At 36.8% G+C, this 20,686-nt stretch overlaps 1 protein-coding gene across 4 annotated transcripts in view; it reads left to right on the top strand.

Moving 5' to 3' along the window:
- The window catches only part of CDKL5 (cyclin dependent kinase like 5), a 154,973-nt gene that overhangs the window by 101,139 nt on the left and 33,148 nt on the right, over positions 1-20,686 (top strand). For all 4 annotated transcript variants that reach the window (XM_053917324.1, XM_053917322.1, XM_053917323.1 and 1 more), the window contains 5 exons: positions 3,544-3,680; positions 8,011-8,131; positions 9,890-9,949; positions 13,374-13,464; positions 16,305-16,494. In XM_053917324.1, the coding sequence (XP_053773299.1) occupies positions 3,544-3,680; positions 8,011-8,131; positions 9,890-9,949; positions 13,374-13,464; positions 16,305-16,494 (599 nt within the window). The remainder of the gene's footprint in view (positions 1-3,543; positions 3,681-8,010; positions 8,132-9,889; positions 9,950-13,373; positions 13,465-16,304; positions 16,495-20,686) is intronic.

Here is a 20,686-nt window from a genome sequence, read left to right as displayed (position 1 = left end):
CCTAGTAATGAAGGGTATGCATTTTCTTACACTTATGAAATTAATAATTCCACTTCCTGCCCATTTCCACTTACTACAATCTCAACTTTTAATACCTATGACTGGCATAAATTAGAGAAGCCTTCATTTCCTAAAAACGATAGGCTGCTCAAATCAGGTGGTTTGGGCACTACATATTAAGTGATCTTGTGAACTGCTTTTGGAAGATTCCTTTCTATTCTCTCTATAACCATTCTTAAGTAGAGTCAGTATAGGTTTGAATGATGCATACATAACAAAGAACCAAAATTCAGTGAGGTTTAGGCTTGTAATCAATGAGATTTTAATGAAAAGAAATCATTGATTATTATATTTTAAAAGGTGATGGGATTTTTTTAGAGTATGTGTATGCATGGGGGATGCCCATTTATTTATTTTATGAATGACAAGTTAATTGCCTTGCTCAAAGTCACCTTTCACACTGTTAGTTGGTTAAAAGCATATAAAATCTAGGTCTTGGATTGCGGCTGCCCATGTCTTAAGGGAGTAAGAGCAAGCCGCATATAAGCAAAGATGTCTGTCTTCTTGGCACCAGTGGAAGCATTCCTGTAGGAAGTATTGTTTGATCCCCTCTTTGTTACAGGTACAGTCCTAGGTTGTTGGGTGTATATGCTTGAACAGAAGAACTGAGGCCTGTCCTCCTGGAGCTCTCAGTTTGCAGGGGTGGCCACACAGGTGGTAAACCAGTAAGCAAATAAAGATGTAAATAAAGATGTTGTGAAGATCTGCAAGAAACTTTCAGAGTATTGTGATAAGGAATAATGGGGATGGAGGCCTGCTTTGGTTTAGTGCTCTGGGCAAGGCTCGTGAGATTTATTTTTTTTAAATATATTTTATTGATTATGCTATTACAGTTGTCCCAATTTTTCCCCTTTGCCTACCTGCGCCTGGTACCCCCCATTCCCTCCAGCATTCCCCTCCCTTAGTTCATGTCCATGAGTCATGCATGTAAGTTCTTTGGCTTCTACATTTCCTATACTATTCTTAACATCCCCCTGTCTATTTTGTACCTACCATTTATGCTTCTTATTCCCAGTACCTTTCCCCTCATTCTCCCCCTCCCCCCTCCCAGCTGATAACCCTCCATGTGATCTCCATTTCTGTGATTCTGTTCCTGTTCTAATTGTTTGCTTAGTTTTGGGAGTTTTTTTAGGTACAGTTGTTGATAGTTGTGAGTTTATTGTCATCTTACTGTTCATAGTTTTGATCTTCTTTTTGTTAAATAAGTCCCTTTAACATTTCCTGTAATAATGGGTTGGTGATGATGAACTGCTTTAGTTTTACCTTGTGTTAGAAGCTTTCCAAACAAGGTAAAACTAAAGGAGTAACATTTAAACTAAAACCTGAAGGAGCCAGCCCTGTAGTAGAATGAGAGTTCTAGGCAGAGGGAAAGGCCCTAACATTGAAAAATAAAGTTTGAAGCTGTTTGGAAACTGAAAGACTAATGGGTAGGGCAGCGGGGAAGGGGGACATGAGATGAGGATAGAAAAGTAGGCAGGAACCAGGTCATGAGTAATCAATACATTATCTCTTGCTGCATCACTTCCTTATTAGAAGATCACTTGCTTCTTACTGAGATGTGTGTGGGCTATGTCTTAGAGATAGGTGAATTTTAGTTTGAGTATCCCAACCTTGAGAATAACTCACATGGGATAGCAGAGAGGCAGGTTAGCCTTCTTCATAAGACTAAAGGCTTTTAGTGTTCTCTAGGCTTTAGCAGTCACAAACTACCACTTCTCTGGCTTAGCCTCAAATAGCAGAACAGCTGGACCTCTCTGTCCCTCTCTGCCCCCCACCTCTGCCCCCATTCTGTAAGCCGCTATGGGAAGTCCCCCATCACATCACACGCACTGCCCTCCTACTACCAGGTGGCCCCCACTGATACCCTACTACCAGGCTCTTTTCCACTGATGTGGGTGCTGTGAGTACCCCTGCAATGGACTGGGCTGGTTCCCTGCCTAAGCCACTGTTGGCCTTAACTGCAGCTGGTTCTTGGCTTCCCTCTGATAGGCAGTGTCTCTTTCTGCCTTGTCCTAATCTGAATTTTACCCTTCTCCAACAGTTTTCTTACTGAAGTGGCAGAATCTTTTCATTGGTGTAACCAGTTCTTGTTTCTTTAAACTCAATTTGACTGGGGTTTGAGAGAGAATAATCTGAGAAGTACTCCCTCCGGGCACTATATTTATAATAGACCCCTCCCCCTTTGGCCCCATTCAGGCTTTTTCCTCCTGTGTATCTTGCTTAGGAAGCATTTCTTCCTACAAGGTGCCTTAATCTTTCCCACTCCTATCCCCATACTCCATTTTTCTTCCTCTCCCCTGCCCCAGAAATACCTGAACCTGAGGGTTACACAACCTAGACTGTGAAGCTAGGACTCTGGCCCTTAACCCAAAACCATGGGGGCCAGATGTGTTTCAGAATTTATAACTTTTGGATTTTAGAATGAAAATTTGAGTTTGTTTTTTAGCACCTTGTAATCAGGTACTATTTCAAAATTACAACAAACGAATATTCATACTAAGTGGGATGCATACACAACGACTATAAGTGGTCTTATGTCAGTTCAGGTTTTACCTTTAAAGAGATGTGCCATAAGCTTAGAAAAAGTGTTCCGTTTTTACGCTGATTTTTGGATTCTTGGAATTGCAGATAAGGAATTATGAACCTGTATTCTTATGTATACACATGTAAATATGATAGAATTTCCTGGAAAAATCATAAAAACTCATTTAAAATGAAATATTATCTTCCCCACTCCCCCTGTTAATGAATCCATTAGAGTTAATGTGACTTCTTTCCTTCCTCCATGTCTGTGGGGGTTATCATGAGTGACATTGATGACGTAGAAGGAGATGTTGGTTCAGCATAAGTTCTCCACCCCAGTACAGCTACACCATCTGGGATGAGCAGATGGACATGCCACAGGAACCTACAGCAGCTGCTGTTCCAAGAGAAGATCAGACATGCTTAGAATTCCCTGCAACTTGACTGTGTGCTGCATTGTGGATGCCTGGTACATGGCTGCTGTTCACTGAGGTGAATCCCATGCAGCCTGAGGAATAAAATGTTCTTTTAAGCCAAGCTTCAGACTAAACTTAAAAACATCAGCTGCTACAGATGCTCCATAGAGGCTCCTCTGCACACTGATAATGGTTGCTTCCTTTTTATGCTTTTAAATTCCTTCCTCAGAATGTAGTGTTAAGCTGACAGTGGGTTCATATGTGGTACTGGAACTCTGTATTTTACACATACACTTTACAATAAGGAGGTTAAGAAAATTCAAGCAGAAAATTAGGTTCATGCTGGTCAAATAAGCCTTTTCTTGAAGCTTGTTATTCTTGATCCTTTGAACGAGAAAAGGTGGTATTTAATGTGTCATCCTTAGACTTCTTATGCAATACTCAAAGTGGAAAGTGAAATTAGTATTTTCAGTGTTCTTAGAAATTTCTGAACAGTAGTTTGAAAGCTTTAATTTTACTCTCTTTACCATTGTTTACATTCTAGAAAATGAAGAGGTCAAGGAAACGACTTTACGAGAGCTTAAAATGCTTCGTACTCTCAAACAGGAAAACATTGTGGAGCTGAAAGAAGCGTTTCGTCGGAGGGGGAAATTGTACTTGGTGTTTGAGTATGTTGAAAAAGTAAGTCACTAATTGGTGCTGTGGTGATTTGCCTTATTCTTTTTTTTAGGGCTATTTCTGACGTTATTCAAGGAAGTATTATTATTTACTATGACTTCTCAATGTTCTAATAATTTAAGGACTTTAAAAATGGAAAGTATTACCCCCAATCACTAGAGAAGTCTTAGAATATATTGATGGGTTTTATACAATTTATCCGTATAAATATAATCCTAAGTTTAAACAATGTATTGATTTGCCTTCTGAAGTCTGAGAATCTGTGTTCAACAAGTAATTTTTAGACTTGGTTTATTTTAATTAAACTGAGTGAGGCCTCTGAGGGAGAGACAAATAAGTTGGTGGTAATGGTACAGGATGGTAGAGGTACGTGTAAGATCCTACAAGCATTGGTTGAGTGTCTGATTCAGACATAAGGTGATGAATGGGTGGGCTCATGAAGCAGCCTTTTGTGAATTGCCAGTGCTTTGGCTATATTCGAGGGGAGAAGATGTGCCAGGAGGCACACGATAAGGCTTGAAGAGGTAGGTGAGACCACAGTTAAGGAATTGGAAGCACTGGAGAAAAGAAGATCACACATTGTTCGAGTTGTCCATGTGCTTGTTTAGTATACTTTTTAAAAATTGTTAACTGTTCATGATATGACCTAAGGGCAAATGCACACCACAGTAATCAATTCTATGTGCCTGTGATTTTCTTGGACAGCAGCTGACCTACAGTAGTTGGTTATTATCAAGAACTTAAACCAGTGTCTTAATAAGAATAAAATGAAGTGGAGCCAGACGTCCCTTTTCAAAGGTTTTCTTGATCATTCGATAGGTGGCTCTGCTGACTTCCTTTGTTATTATACAAAGAAGATTAAGACTGGAGAGGTTTATGTTTGCTTTAGGTCAATTCCCCAGGTGTTTTCTGTGGCATAAATGACAGAATGTCACCACCACCACCATTGTCCGGAACTGGAGAGCAGTGCTGCTGAGCGACTGACCAGTAATGTGGCTTTTGAAATAATTCAGCCTTTATAAATTCTTTTTCTAATTAAAAGAATACAGTAACTTCAAAAATATGTATAGTAACTTCATTACAAGCAAAAATTGAAAAATATTAAAAGGCTTCTTGTTGTTTTAAACACTGTTTTATGGGGTTTTTTTTTCCTAAAATCTGTTTTAAGGTTTCTTTTTTGTATGTCAATTTTGGTATTTTCCTAAGGAAGGAACCTTCCCCACCAAAAATGAAAATGAAGTTTGATATTTTTTGAAAAGTTATTTTAAATGATTGCTGTAAAATCAGATGTTCTTTATATTAGTTTTCAGTTGTCAAAAATAATTATGCCATTTGCGGTTTTCACCGCCAAATAATAAAATTCTGACATCTATTTCATTTACCTTTTTATTTCTGTTCTACTCATGGTGATTATTCACAATTCATAACAATTTAGTGGGGGCAAATGAAGAAATTACCTCTTTGTTTCAGACAGTCTGACATATCTGAGATCTGTCTGCTGGTAGGTGGCAGAACCGCTTCAAGAACTCTAGTCTTCTGACCCCTGGGTCTGGGATTCTTGCTCTGGCCCTGTGTTTTTTCAGTGGAGGGTGACCATCACACAATTCCTTCAGTGGCAGTGCCTAATGATTGACGAGTTTCAGTAGGGCAAGGAGAAAGAATCTCTAAGTAAGGGTGGGGGGTTATAACAGAGATGCAAGATCACAGGAGCTGAAACAAAGAGAAGTTTCTCATACAAATGCAAACAAAGGTGGGCAGTGCAGGCTGGTATGGCAACTCCACAGCTGTAGGAGTCCTAGGTTGCTTCTGCCTTTCTGCTCACCACCCCTGAGATGTGGCCCTTGTCTTCAAGGTAAAGACAGAGCTCCAGCTATCACTTCCCATGGCCAGGACTTACCTGCATAGCCACATGAACCATAAGGCAGAGGAGAGATGTACTCTTCATTCTGGCCACCTGTATATCCACTTACAAATTGTATTACTGTGGAATGAGAGAAGAATGGATTCCTCTCTGCCCCTGAAGGATTTAGAGTTGAATATGAAATGCGACCATTTATTTTCTCTATTACAAAGCCCTCTTTATTCCTCCTGTGCATTTGGGACCCCCTATGCATTTGTTAATTGAAAAAGGCAATTCAAGTAGAGAATCGTTTAAAAAATGGTGTATACATACTTTAAACATTTTATTTTAACTTAAAACCCATAAATATAGATTTGGCATTCTTCAGAGGTAGGGTCAAGGCTTTTTGAGTACTAATCTTCTGAATGATGTTCTGATGGGTCCTTCTCGCATACATCATGCCCACAATACATTAGCTATGAATGATACCCTGTGCTAGCTTCTTTAAAGTGAAGCAAAGTTTAAAACCATTGCAAAGCAATCTCAGTGCAGAATCCTGATCACCACTACCATCCGTCCTTGCAAATGTTTTATGATTGTTGCACTCATGTTTGCTTAGAGGGCAGTAGGTTTGGTGGCTTTCCTTTATTAAGTCTTTCCAAAGTGTTAAACTTAATTTTCTTATAAACAGCAAATTTCTTTTTAAAAACATTATTTCATTGGTTTATATGATATTTAGTTATATTAAAATAACAAGCGCATCTGTTATAAATAGGAATGGGTGTGTTATAAACAAAATCTGACTTTATATGCATACAATGTGACTGGTGAGAACAAAGTTGTCACGTTGTATGAGAGCAGCGGTTTTCTAACTTTTTGGTCTTAGGACTCCTTTACACTTCTAAACATTATTGGGAACTCTAAGAGTTTTTCATTTAAGTGGGCTTTATCTGTTACTCTTTTTCATATTAAAAGTGAAAACTGAACAATATACAAATATTAATTCATTTAAATAACAAAAATAAGCCCATTACATGTTAACAAATATGTTTGTGTGTCAGTCATTCTTTCAACTAAAAAATGGTGTTCTACAAGAAAAGTGGCTTGTTTAGTTTGCAACTTAGTTGCCCAAGTGCCTTTCCTCAATACAACCATCATACTTTGACGTGCAGCAGCAAAGAGTGCTTTATGTATATTCCTCATTTTATTATGTAGATTCCTAAAAAGATATGTACTTAGGAATTGAAATTTAATAAAAGTATTAATTTTTACTGCTTCATCAAAAACAACCTTAACTTAAATTGGTTCTTATTTTAACTGCAAGGGTGTGGCATTGAAGCATTCAAAGCCTTGATTCATGCTAAAGTGCCACCAATTTATCCATCGTTGCTTTGGGCTATAAGTGTAAATGCCAGCACAGTGAAAAAGGCCCGAGTGTTATTATGACAATAGTTTTGACCTCATGGGCCCTCTGCATGGTCTGAGAATCCCTTCCAGAGATCCACAGATCACACTTCGAGAACTGCTGTCCTAGATGGTCATCTACAAACAATAAACTAATGGTGCTGTGGGTCTCAGTCTTGTGCTTTACAGAGGGGGTGGAGAATGTTTGGTTCATCTAGAAATTTAGTGAGACCAGTTAAGTGGAGTTTGTACTTAATGAAAAAAATGTCATAAACTTCAGAATGGTCACTCCAGACTGAAATTTTTGAATATTGATTTATTTTAGAGTCTGTGAATTTTTATTTCAGCAGTATTTTCTAACCTGTTCTTTAAAAGATTTTATTTATTTTTAGAGAGAGGGGAAGGGAGGTAGAAAGAGAGGGAGAGAAACATGAATGTGTGGTTGCCTCTCACTCACCCCCACCTAGGGACTTGGCCCACAACCCAGTCGTGTGCCCTGACTGGGAATCGAACCGGTGACCCTTTGGTTCACGGGCCAGCTCTCAATCCACTGAGCTACGCCAGCCCGGGTTAACCTGTTTTAATTTTTGTTCTGATTGTATTGATCACTGCTGATCTTTGGGATTATTTCTTTTAAGAATATTTTCCTGTTCTCCCAGGAATATTTGCAAGGCTTGGTTTTATTGCAAAGTTATATTAAAAGTGCACAATGCATTGTGTGAAAATGACTGTTCCCCTCCTCCTTTATACATTACAGTGTCTTATCTCTTCTTTGTGTTGCTTTCCCTTTGAAAACTGCTAAAATGTTGCCTAAAAGTTTTCAGGGAGAGTGAAAAGTGCACAGGGTTATAATTTGGGACAACACTGGGGAGTAGTAAAGATGGAAATTCTCTTTAAAAAATCACCTTAATTTAATACAATATCCTGCTTCAACATGAAAAAATTTATAGATGAAAAGCAAAATAATTTTTAAAAACACAGGCTGAGTATTGGATGAATTATCACCTAAGATGCATTTTTAAATTGTTAATACATGATTTATGGGCTTATCTAATTTTGGAGATTAATGGCTCCCTATTTAATTTTTAGAATATGCTTGAATTGCTGGAAGAAATGCCAAATGGAGTTCCACCTGAAAAAGTAAAAAGTTATATCTATCAGTTAATCAAAGCTATTCACTGGTGCCATAAGAATGATATTGTTCATAGGGGTAAGTATGGAATTTTTGAAATGGAAGATATTAAAGAAAACATCAAATAAAGTTAATGAAATATTTTACATATTACTATCATAAGAATATTTACATAGACGCTGACATTCCATTTAGATTACATACATTTTGAAAGTATAGATATCAGACATCATTTGCCTTCCAAGTCTCCTTTGGTCCTTCAGGTAGACCAGGTAATGTGAAACAAACCCAAAATCAGGCTTTAGAAATAGTCCCTAAGTCGCTGACAACACCCCTCCGCCCCCCCCCCACACACACTGTGTTGACTGTCACTGCTGATTCCCTTAGAGACCAAGATCTCCAGTCTTTACCTTCACCTCCTAATTTTTCCTACCTGTTACTGAAAAGTGCCCATTTTTGTAGCTTGTATGCATGATCAAGTTGACATAAAAGCCATGATTATACTTCCTTCAACACTTGTTTTTTATTGTCATGAGGTGCGTAGTTTATAACAATAAAAGGGAAATTACTTTCTGAGCACCATCTAACTCTGCACCATTTATATTCTGATAATCTCTTTTGTATTCTAGACATTTACAATAATGGAACACAAATAGATCCAGTAATAAAGCTAAAAGATATTTGTCAGAAAATGTTGCTATATTCACTTTTTGTCTCTGAATTATCAAATAAGTGAATGCTACATTTTAATTTACCTATATACAGACAAAAGGATATCACTTTAAAAATAACCTCACTTTAAGAATAGCTTGTGAAGAATGCCAACTCCTATTATTTCTATATTGAGACAGTTGATATTTCTCTTGTGTTTGACTTTCATAGCAGTTATCTTAGCAGGGATGGCATGGATAGATGTCCAAGTCAGTCTGGTGTCTAGTATAAAATAACAGTCTATATTATGCAGTTTGAGGACATTAATAAAGAACTGATTTAGCTGCATTTCCATAGTGATAGATTGATTTCATTAAGTGCATAGTGAATCAATGGGTAGGAATTAGCAGTAGAAACCATGATTCTGAAATTTACAGATTTCACTCATACCTCTTCCCTTTCTCCAGTTTCACTTCTACCATATGATATAGACGATGGATACTCTAAAAATGCAATTGTGAGATGCCTCCCAAGGGGGTAATTAAACTGCCTCTTCTTGATGTTTCTACTCCTCAACTCCCACCACATCTTCAAAAAGCCATGGAAAAAATGAGAAATCTTCTCTTGACTCATTCAATATAGCTTCAGCATTTAGACATTTATAATTGTGAACCACATAGAAAAGCTAAAGAGATATGTAAATGTAGAAATGATATAGAAAATCATAACAGAAAATGTATCTTATATGTATTTTTTCCTCCAGTAAATACAATGCTAGGTATTTACTCTCTATATGTGCCTTTAAGTTATCTGGTGGGTGTAAGCATTTTATATTGTACCTCTAAAATTTGTGTTATTAGTATTTTATAAAGTAAAAATAGTTTCTTAAAATGTGGTGGCCTAGATTCAATCATTCTTAAATTCCTTTCAGAGGTACAATTAATGCCTTTAACTTTTAAAGGGAAAATATTTTTGAAATTGTGGTCTGCATGTTCCTCAAAAAGAAATTAATTGAAACTTTTATGTAGCAGCATAAAATATGTTGTTGTGCTTTTCACTGCCACAGGTTTCTATTCAAATTATTCTGGATAGTTCTAGTTGAATGCTCTTATAGTGATCTAAGGGTGTCAATCAGTAGTACGTGGGACATTTTTTAATAATTGTTTTTTAATCTTGATTCTCCAGATATAAAACCAGAAAATCTCTTAATCAGCCACAATGATGTTTTGAAACTGTGTGACTTTGGTAAGTTAAAAATACATTGAGCCCTTTAAATACAGTAGTCCTCCCTTAAATGTAATTTCACTCTCTGCACTTTCAGTCACCCATGGTCAGCTGAGTATCAAAAATATGTAATGGAAAATTCCAGAAATAAGTCATAAGTTCTAAATTGTGTCGTTCTGAGTAGTGTGATAAAATCTCATGCTTTCCTGCTCTGTCTCGCCTGGGATGTGAATCATGGTATCTGTCTCAGTTATCGTATTGACTGTCTCAGTACACCACTGTTTTTGTTCAAGTAACCCTTATTTTATTTAATAATGGCCCCAAAGTGCAAGAGAAGCTGTAACATGCTTCTTTTACGTGAAAAGGCATGTATGTGTAGGAAGAAACAGCACATACAGGTTCAGTATTATCTGTGGTTTCAGGCATCCACTGGGAGGGTCTTGGAATTTAGCCCCTGTGAAGGGGAGACAACTGTAGAAAATTAAGTTACTATACCACATAGATACCTTTTATAGGTATATTAAAAGTATATTTTATGTTTTGATTTAAAGTAGCAGAGGAGCATTCTTTTGGGTCATATGTTGAAAAAATTGATTGCAGGGAGATTACTACTCTGTCTTTGCTGTGGATACTATTGTCTACCATTTTTAAAAATTCATCATGTGGTATTTATTTAATGAGAATTCAAAGCAAATACCTGCATGTGAATGCATTCATAGGTCTGGCACTTAATGACCCCAGATAAAGAGTTTTCTAGGAAATACCATTGTGGCTTTCTGGTTTGAGTAGGATAAAAATATTTTTTTAATATTTTTGTTTGTTTTAGTTTTTTTTTTAGATTTAATTTTAATTTTTTATTGTTATTCAATTACAGTTGTGTGCCTTTTCTCCCCATCCCTCCACCCCACCCCAGCTGAACCCCCCCCCCCTCCCCCACCTCCACCCTCCCCCTTGATTTGGTCCATGTGTCCTTTTGTCTATGTGTTCCTGTAATCCCCTCTCCTCATTATCCCCTCCCCACTCCCCCCTGCCCATTGTTAGATTGTTCTTAACTTCAATGTCTCTGGTTATATTTAAATGTTGATAAAAATTGTTTTAGGCATAATCATAAACCACGAAAATATGCCTATGTAAACACACGTGTGCATGTGGTATAAATGCAAAAGTTATATATCTGTGAGGTCAAAAGACATTTTTAGAACAATTCTATTCTCTTTAAATGTTCAATGAATGAGATTAGTAATTTATGTGTGATATTTCAGCTCCTGATTGAATGTGTAAGGAAGTTTTTGAGTTACATTCTCTGCTAGTAGAAAATTGTATATTGTTTCCACATATAAAACTCTGTATTAAACACTTTTAAACATTTACATTAAAGTAATTCAGAAAAGTTTTCAAAATACAGGATATTTGTCATGAGTCATTTTTTAAATTATACTTTTGTTTCATCCATATGTTGAAAAATAAGTTGGCTTTTTTAATGTTATTTTTTCAAATATTCAAATATAATCACATACAATTATAAACCTGCACATATAAATGAGAAGACATTTCATTTTGTAAACAAAAGTTAGATTAGTACTTAGGAGATGGAGCGTACAAGTGAGACATGGAAACATTGTAAGAATTCGCTTTAGGATGACTGATTTTGTCCAGTGTAGCAATTGGAAGCATGTGTAGTTGTTTTTACTCAATATTTTCAAAGACTTGAATATTATGAACCTACCTGCTTAAGGAAAAGTGTTTTACAGAACTTAATTTTCTTCATACTTTGTGATAAGGAATATTACACAGATGAATTCTGCTGTATCCTAAATATTTGAAGAAGTGCTTAGGATAATAAAAAGAAAATACTGAGCACTGTATTTAAATGATTTTGATCATGGCATTTTTAGCACTTCCTCAGCTTGATGATTTTCTGGAATAATACCGATTTTTTACTTTCTTTTTTTTTCCTTTTTTTTTTTTTTTTTTACTTTCTAGCCATAATTGTGATAACCACCAAGTACTGAGACTTCGTGCACCTCATAGACCCTTTGTTGTGCATCCATGAACCATGGGGTTGGTTACTGAAATTTGTAAAGCAAGTTATAAAAGATGCCTGTGGAATGATTAGTAATAGGAACAGGATATCCCTGGCCTAGTATCATTTCAAGAAAAGGCCATTTTAAATGGTCCGAAATTCCACATGGCAGCACCACTATGCCCTGGGCATCCCCTAAAAGGACTTCCTAATTACCTTCCCTCCTAGAGCGTGCAACTTCCTTGTTTAGCTGGAGGAACCCCATTAAAAAATACTAATATTTCTTTTTTTTCTTCTTCTTTGTTGTAAACAGCATCTTAATTTGAGGGGGGCATTTTATGCTTTATTATTTCTTTTGTTTTTTCATTCACCAGGGTTTTATTTTATTTTTTTTAACATTTTTTTACTGTTGTTCACGTACAGTTTTCTGCCTTTCCCCCCACCCCTCCCCAAAAGATACTAATATTTCTTCAAATATATCTTACAAAGAAGTATTGATTAACTGAAGTTAGTGTTTTGTTTTTCTGTTTTTGCTTTTTAGTGTTCCATTTCAGTAAATACTTTTTTCCACTTTTCAAAACTGATATACACCTTAATTTTTACCTCTAATTTTAATGTTCAGGTTCTCTATAGCTATTCACAATGAATCCACATTGCTTTTGGTGAGTTAGATGGGTAATTAACTTAACTGCTGGTTTATTTTGTGACCCTAAAACCTTTTGAAAAGGTTTTGGTAGGAAATAGTAATAGAGTCTATAAAGTAAATAAGATACCTCTAATATGCCTCTCAGTCACATTAGGAGATGGAAATAGTTTTGGCCTGCTTTGTTTTCATCATTGCCAACCGTTACTTGTTTATATAATGGCTGGAACTGATCAGCAACAGTAGATACAGAAATACTATGAATGTCCCACATAGCCAAATATAGTGACTCTCTTTAAATCGTTAGTTTAGCTTTGACTTCTTGGCTTTTGTGGAACTTCATTTTGTTCCCAAGACTTGTATTTATTGGGAGAACTATTTTTAAAATATGCTCTGAATGCTTATTAAAGCATGTGATAATTCTGAAAACATGGATTTCTTTAGCATAGAGGGAGACTGGTTTTTTAGTGAATACATATTTTTTTTTAAAATTTTTTTTTGTTATTCAATTACAGTTGTGTGCCTTTTCTCCCCATCCCTCCACCCCACCCCAGCTGAACCCCCCCTCCCTCCCCCACTTCCACCCTCCCCCTTAATTGACATATGAACAGTGGACTAAACTTTTAAAATAACAAGGACACTATTAATAAACAGCTGATCAATACCAGTCATTATGTTCTTTTGATGTTCCTTTAAAATATTGCTAGCATTGAAATATTTTGCCAACATGAAGTTATTTCTTTTTCAAAGTTACACCTGTGGACTTTGCTCTCTTTCAGGTTTTGCTCGGAATCTATCAGAAGGCAATAATGCTAATTATACAGAGTATGTGGCCACCAGGTGGTATCGGTCCCCAGAACTCTTACTTGGGTGAGTTACCTTACCCACATAGAATGACATCTGCATATCTGCTGATCCTATATCATTAGCTCTGGGATCATCTATGGAAAATAAGAATGTCAGTTAATTAAATACCAGTTACCTATTCCAGTGTAACAAATCACCCCAAAACTTAATGCCATAAAACAAAACACCATTTTATTTGCTTATGATTCTGAGTGCCAGTGATTTGAGGGAGTCATCAACTTGAGTTCAGCCGAGTAGTTCTTCTGCTGGTCTCAATTGCAGTTACTAATGTAGCTGCAGTCAGTCTCTGGGTCATCTGGAGGCTGGTTGGTTTATGGGGCTTTAGCTGAGACAGACCATCTGTGTCCAATGGAAACTCATCCTCCATTAGGCTAGTCCAAGTTTCTTTGTGTACTAACAGAAAAACTTTCTGCAGCATTAGGTCAAGCCCCAAACCAAAAGTAGTTTTCAAGCCTCTGTTTATATGTCTTTGCCTCATCGACCAAAGCACATTATATGACCAGGTCCTGATTCAAGGGATGGAGAAATGAACTTCACTTCTTGACAGGAGGAGTGGTGGAGTCACATTACAAAGTGGGAGATGTATGGAAATGGGGGGAATCATTGCCGCCACCTTTGTGAATAATCTTTGACATTAAGAATGTGGATGTCCACAGAGGTTATTTTTGTCTGTTTCATCTATGTACCTCTGTCTGGACTCACTGGGATGCATAGTCCATTTCTTTTGGGTAGGATTGTAATTTGAATTTACTGGACAGTGTTTGCCAAAGAAGAAATAAATATAAATTAGATCATTCATAGACCCCATCTGAGGATTCAGATATGGTAGAGGGACTCGTTATAATATGGTTTTGTCTGTAAGTTGGCCCCAACAAGATAATTCTGAGGACAACCTTATTGCAAGACTTTAGAGAGTATTTGCTGCCTAATAATATACCTATCAGAAAACTTTAGTGATGTGTGGAAGGCACCCAAAGTAGATGAGGACTCTAACTAATTTGATCCAAATTGAATATTGCTAATTAATAATTGCAAGTATCAATACTAGTTGAAGAACCATGTTATTTGTGTAAAAGTTCCATTCATATCAGTTGATATTTGATTAAGAATTTACATTTTTGTACATTCTCAAGACTTTGTCTTTAACATTCAAAGTAGTTCCAGCTGTATAAATTATTCAAATCAGTTGACAGAAGAAAAATAACATTGGAGTGGGCATATAGAGATTTTCTGGGCATGTGGAGATTTTTCATAGGTTTCTCCATCTAGCACACGTTTTCTCTGTCATAGGTATAGAGAAAGACCAGTATCCTTCCCTCCCCAACAACCTGCCAAAAAAAAAAATCCCAAAAAACAAAAAAAACTACATGGAGTTTCCTAATATGGTTCTTCTTAGGTTTTTGTGGGAAGGAAATGAGATAAAATATTGACTTATTGTTCAGTGATTTATTGTCCTAGAAATGTATTCTGTATATTGTTAACTGTGCTTTAATTTAGAATATTTGTTAAAAGTTTTGTATCACTGCTATACCATTATGGTATTGTAGAATTTTCAGATATTTTATTTTGGATTTCCCTTCTTAAAGCTTAGATTATTTATATTTGAAACTAAAGAAAATACAGTTTCTTATTTAATCTGCTATATATAATTTACCTTAAGGCATTAGATATTGGGATATGTATCTAATGGTGTTTGGGCGATACCTAGATTCTTGTGTATAACCTGCATTCATTAATAACAGTAAACTCAGATCCTAGAAGAGAGCTAAACCCTAAATAATGGGGAAAAAATGCTTTGAGGGGAATAGCTATCATAAAGCCTCATTTACAGAGTACAAATAAATTCAAGTAAATAATACAATAGCATTTAGTACCATCTTAGCTATTAGCAATTGTGACTGTGCAGTCAAAGGTTAAAATAATATTCAGTGCTTATTGTTTAAGAAGATGCATAAGTCAGTAGTCAATTTTAATTGACTGAACTCAAAAAAATGGATAAGATTTAACTTTTTGACATTTGGAGAGCAGAAGGATAATTACCTGGAACAGTGATTTTTAAAACATGCAGTGTACTTGACTATTTAGTCAGGGGTACTGACCTCTTTTCCCTGAGATTGTCAAATAAAAAAATGACAATAGCCAATATAACAATAGCCATCAGGTGTGAATACCCCGTCTTGAGCCATGAACATACAGGTTATATAATAGAGTTGCATCTTATTGGTCACATTGCATAATTAGATTGTGTCTGATTGGTTAATTCATGGTACAAGAAATCCTTATATACAAATATAGGTACCTGATTTTTTAAAAAGTCACATGGAGCAATTTGGTAGGTAATTATTATTATTTTGTGTAAATCAATCAAAATTACACCTATTTTTTGTCAGGTCAGCAGAAAATATATATTTTTGGTGTGCCACAGAATTTTGAAATTATTTTATGTCTACCATGAGTTGACAGTTGCTGACCTAGAACATAAATTTCTTGGGAGCATTTTATTCCCCAAGTGAGGTGTTAATCAGATGTGTGCACTGTGTTTAGATTTATTAAGGTGTTCATGTTCAAAATATACTCGAATGTGAATAGATTTCAACTTAGTGTATGCTAAGTTATTATTAAACTGATGGTTTTATTAGCATAGATTTATTCACTTGTGTCCTGAATTTGTACTTGAATATCCATAGTTCCTATTTTTATAGCCTCCCTTTTTTCCACATGGCGCTTTTTAATTCCTTAAATACATAAATGTACTTTAAATCATGAATCTGTTCAAAATAACTTGGAAATTATTGAAACGCATTTCTTTAGTTACCAAGATAATCTCCCCCCTTGCTTTTCAGAGCTCCCTATGGAAAGTCCGTAGATATGTGGTCAGTGGGCTGTATTCTTGGGGAGCTTAGCGACGGACAGCCTTTATTTCCTGGAGAAAGCGAAATTGACCAACTTTTTACTATTCAGAAGGTGCTAGGACCACTACCGTCTGAGCAGATGAAGCTCTTCTACAGTAATCCTCGTTTCCATGGGCTCCGGGTAAGAGGCTTTGCTAAAAACCAAAATGGAATCAGTACAGCAGTATTGTTCATTACACAATGGAAATGCTTAGCTATTTCCTTTCTCATTATAGTGTTTATAGTCCCTATTCTAGTATTTTATTTTTGAATTTTATATAGTATTTGTGAATTTTAAAAAGTGGTCTGAATTGGAAAGTGTGAGCTGCTTATGATTTTCCTAATTTGCACATTCCAGTTTTTGAAAGTCTTTTGTAGTGTGTGTATTATTATTATATTCTAACCTTTGGTTATCTCAGAATGTTTCTTTATCCAAAATATTAAGCATCCCCAAATTCATAAATAGTTGTTGCTTATTTGAGCAAACATCTGTACTGATTTGAGGAAGATTATGAATACTTAACATTTTACAGATGTAAATGTGTTGTTCTAGTGGCTATTTCTTGTTCGTCTGTTGACAGCGAAATACCGTCTTCTTTTCACACTAGCACATTGCCTTGGCAAACCTTTTCTACACTTGCTAACTTTGTACAAAACTTTTCAGAGGATATATTAAAAAGGGTCTTAAAATATAAACTTTCGCCCTGGCTGGTGTGACTCAGTGAACTGAGCGCCAGTCTGTGAACCAAAAGGTTGCTGGTTTGATTCCCAGTCAGGGCACGTGTCTGGGTTGCAGGTCAGGTCCCCGGTTGGGGGTATCAATGTATCTCTCACACATCAGTGTTTCTCAACTGATTGATGTTTTTCCCCCTCTCTTTCTCCTTCTTTTCCTGTCTCTCTAGAAGTAAATAAATAAAATATTTTAAAATGTGTGTGTGTGTGTAAACTTTCCCCAAATAAGGGACGACAAGTTTGCCAAAACACCTCATGAAAGTGGCCAGTTATAGGCTGTTTCTCTCTTTCATCTACCCCCAAAGCTATATTTTTAGTTGTCAACTACCCTGTTTGGGCCAGTATGCTAATTGGTGGTGGCCATTGTAGGGAACTGTAAAATAAGCTCACCACCACTTCCTTTCTTTCTCTTTAGTGCATAATTCTCAAAACATGTTTTCTTGACATTTGCAAAGCACATTGTTTCTTCCATTGACTTCTGGACCTCAGTTTACTTCACTTTGAAGAGCACCCCTCCTCACACATGAGTGCCCAACACAGCACCCACTCCTGAATGCGAAAGGAAGGAGTGAATAGAAGTGCAGAGTTTCTCTCTCATTTCCTTCCTCTTTCCTCTCTCTCTTCCAAATCTGTTTCCTCCAGCAAGTTTCTCTTTTCTCCTTTTATTTGTGCTTTTGTAAGCCAACAGTTAGCCAAATTATGACCATAAATTAGGATGCATGTAGTTCAACAGTTGTTACTAAGCATTTGTCATGCTAGATGCTAAAGGTATGAGATTGGGTAGGACTCACCCTCAGTCTAACAGAAAAAAAAACCTATTCAGACATAAAGTTATTCATAATTCATGAATTCCAGTTTTACTGAGAATACATCCAAACTCCTTCCTATAACTTACGACACCTTGCCTGATCCAAGCCCTTCTAGCTCCCTGACCTCAGCTCACACCGCTCTGCATTCCCTTCCCTCTGCAGACTCTCACCACACTTGCTTTTCTTTTTCTTTGATTTTCATAAACATTCCAAGGTTTTTCTAATTTCATAAATTGGAGACTTGTGCCACCTTTCAGTAAAGGCACTTCCCCTTGTGAGACCCCTTCTCATTTTGTAAATTTCAGCTCCAGGAATGCCCCCTCTCTCTGACCCTCCAACATACTAGCCTCCTTTCTATTGTATTATCTTCCATAGCACCCTTTTCTCCCCATCATAGCACTTACCATGGTATGTAATTATTTTGTTTGTTTACTTGTTAATTATTCATCTAGTTCTCTACCACTAGAAAATAAGCTCCCCAAGGGCAGAAATCAGGTTTTATCAGTGTATTTCCAACATCTAACACAGAGCCCAGCACATCTAGTGGGACATAGTATTTGACTGAGCACTTGACCCAATCTGTGTTGTCAGCACTTAAGTTCAGCTATGTTTCCTTCCTGTCCATCTCTAATGCTGCTTTCACTCTTATACCTTTTACCTAAACTATTTGACAGCTGCTCCCAAACTGATCACTCCAACTTTCTCTCTTCACTTCAGTCTTTTCACATTACCTTTAGAATGCTTTCCCTCAAACCTCAAATTTAATTTCATCTCCTTTGTGTTTAAAAGCCCCTACAGGATTGCTGATTACATTTAAACTCCCTTGGGGTAGCAGTAGGAACCCATGGCTCCTAGCCCTCCAACCTCGTCTCCTATCCCTTCCCTTCCCTTTGCCTCTGCAGCCACATTGACCTTCTCACCATTTCCTTGACATGTCGCTTCTGTAGTGCTGTATTTTCATTTCTATAATGCTGCCAGTGCTCACCCCACTCCTGGAAAGCTCTTCCTCCTCCCTCCCCTAGACTCATGTCAAATGTCGTCCTCCAAGTAAAGCCCTTCTAGACCCCTCCAAGGGAATTGATGACTCCTCCTTCTGTGCTCCTGTAGCACTTTGGTCATTTCTCTTCATAGCACACACTCACTGCAGTCTCTTTAGCCAGTTTGCAAGTATGTATCCTCACTGGACCAGTAATAAATTGCTTGAGGTAGTGAGCTGTCATGTTCACCATTGTATTTGCAGCACACCTAGAATAGTGCTTACTGGGTTGAATAGCATTAAATGATTGAATATTTGACTTCAGGATTTTAACACCAACATCTAGAGCCTCAGGCTTTTGCCTGCTGGCTGCCTTGTTCTTTGCCTGGTTGAAGAGGCTCTTGTGCTAGGTTCCCTGGAGAGAGTATAAACAGATCTGTCATGGTACCAGGCCTTGATAACTTACAAAACTAGCTGAAGAGTTAAAATGTTTGTGCATGATATAATTAGAGAGCAATACAGTTTATAATTAATCATGGTGTATAATAAAGTGCCACATTTTTTCCTACATTGTACTAATGTTTTCCAATACATCTCATTGTGGTTGAGACCATGAGAGTGTGAAACATCCTGGAGAGTTAGAAATCATAGTTGGCTGCATTCTCTAGGCAACGATTTATTTAGAATTTGAAATTTGAAATGGATATTGAAGAATACATGGCATTTGGATTAGATAGGCCACACGAAGGCCATCTTTCCCTCATTTGTCTATGGTCCTATTTGTTACAGACTTGCTCACTGAGCAGTGATCTGTAAAGTGCTAGAGAGCACATGACAGCGCTGCTTCTAAATATCCTTCAGAGAAATTGCTCCTTCCATGACACTTTGGTTTTTATAGAGCTTAATGTTTTTACATTTTAGTCTTAAAGGGTTTGTGGTATTTTAGCTAAATCAGTTTAATATTTTTGGAGCGTTAACAACATCTTTTGAGGGACAGTCTTCCTTTGTCGTTTTACCTGAGAATGTTTGAAACAGATAGCTAAGCACATAGGTTGTGTGACCTGCAAGAGCCATGACACATGGACTCACCAGTAACTAATCTGGCATTATTTGTATTTTGCTTTAGTTGTATAGAGATTGGAAAATGAACAAGCTGTTGCTTTAATGGTGTGTGCATTATTTTGAAGAAGTAACAATTGCTCTCCCATAGTATAGGGCACAGACTCTGGAGTTAGACTGTAGGGTTCAAAGCTTGGCTCCGTATTTACTAAATGACTAGGCAAGTTTCTTGTGCCTCTGTTTCTTCATGTATAAAATGATGATAATAGGAGTTCCACCTGATGGGGTTGTTGTGAAGATTAAATGTTATATATAAGATGCCCAGAGCAGTATATAAAGCGCCTGGCACATAGTAAGTGCTCAGTAAGGAGGGAGGGGAGGAGGAAGGAAAAGAGAGGGAGGGATGGAGGAGGAAGGGAGGAAGGAAAGTGGGAAGGAAAAAGAAAGACCCACTAAATGGGATATGCTTTAAACTTCTATGCTTGAGTTTTGCGTATTTGTTGGATTATTAGAAGGGTAGTTTTCATTCAAAAGCACATAAAAAATTTTAAGCTATGAGTTTACTTGGTTATTTTTTATCATAACATTTCTAATGTCCTTTGACTTTCAGCATTTCTTATCAAAGAAATGTTACTCTGGAGGGGAAAAAGGAAGGAGTATCTGGTAACATAAGATAGACCTCATAAGCAAAATATTAAGATGTACCAGCATAGTCTTATCACAGCAAGACAGGTATCCCTCTCTCTCTTTGGGCTAAA

Source organism: Desmodus rotundus, chromosome X (genome assembly GCF_022682495.2).
Source record: "Desmodus rotundus isolate HL8 chromosome X, HLdesRot8A.1, whole genome shotgun sequence".
Taxonomy (NCBI): domain Eukaryota; kingdom Metazoa; phylum Chordata; class Mammalia; order Chiroptera; family Phyllostomidae; genus Desmodus; species Desmodus rotundus.
This window is presented reverse-complemented; position numbering and strand designations above follow the sequence as displayed.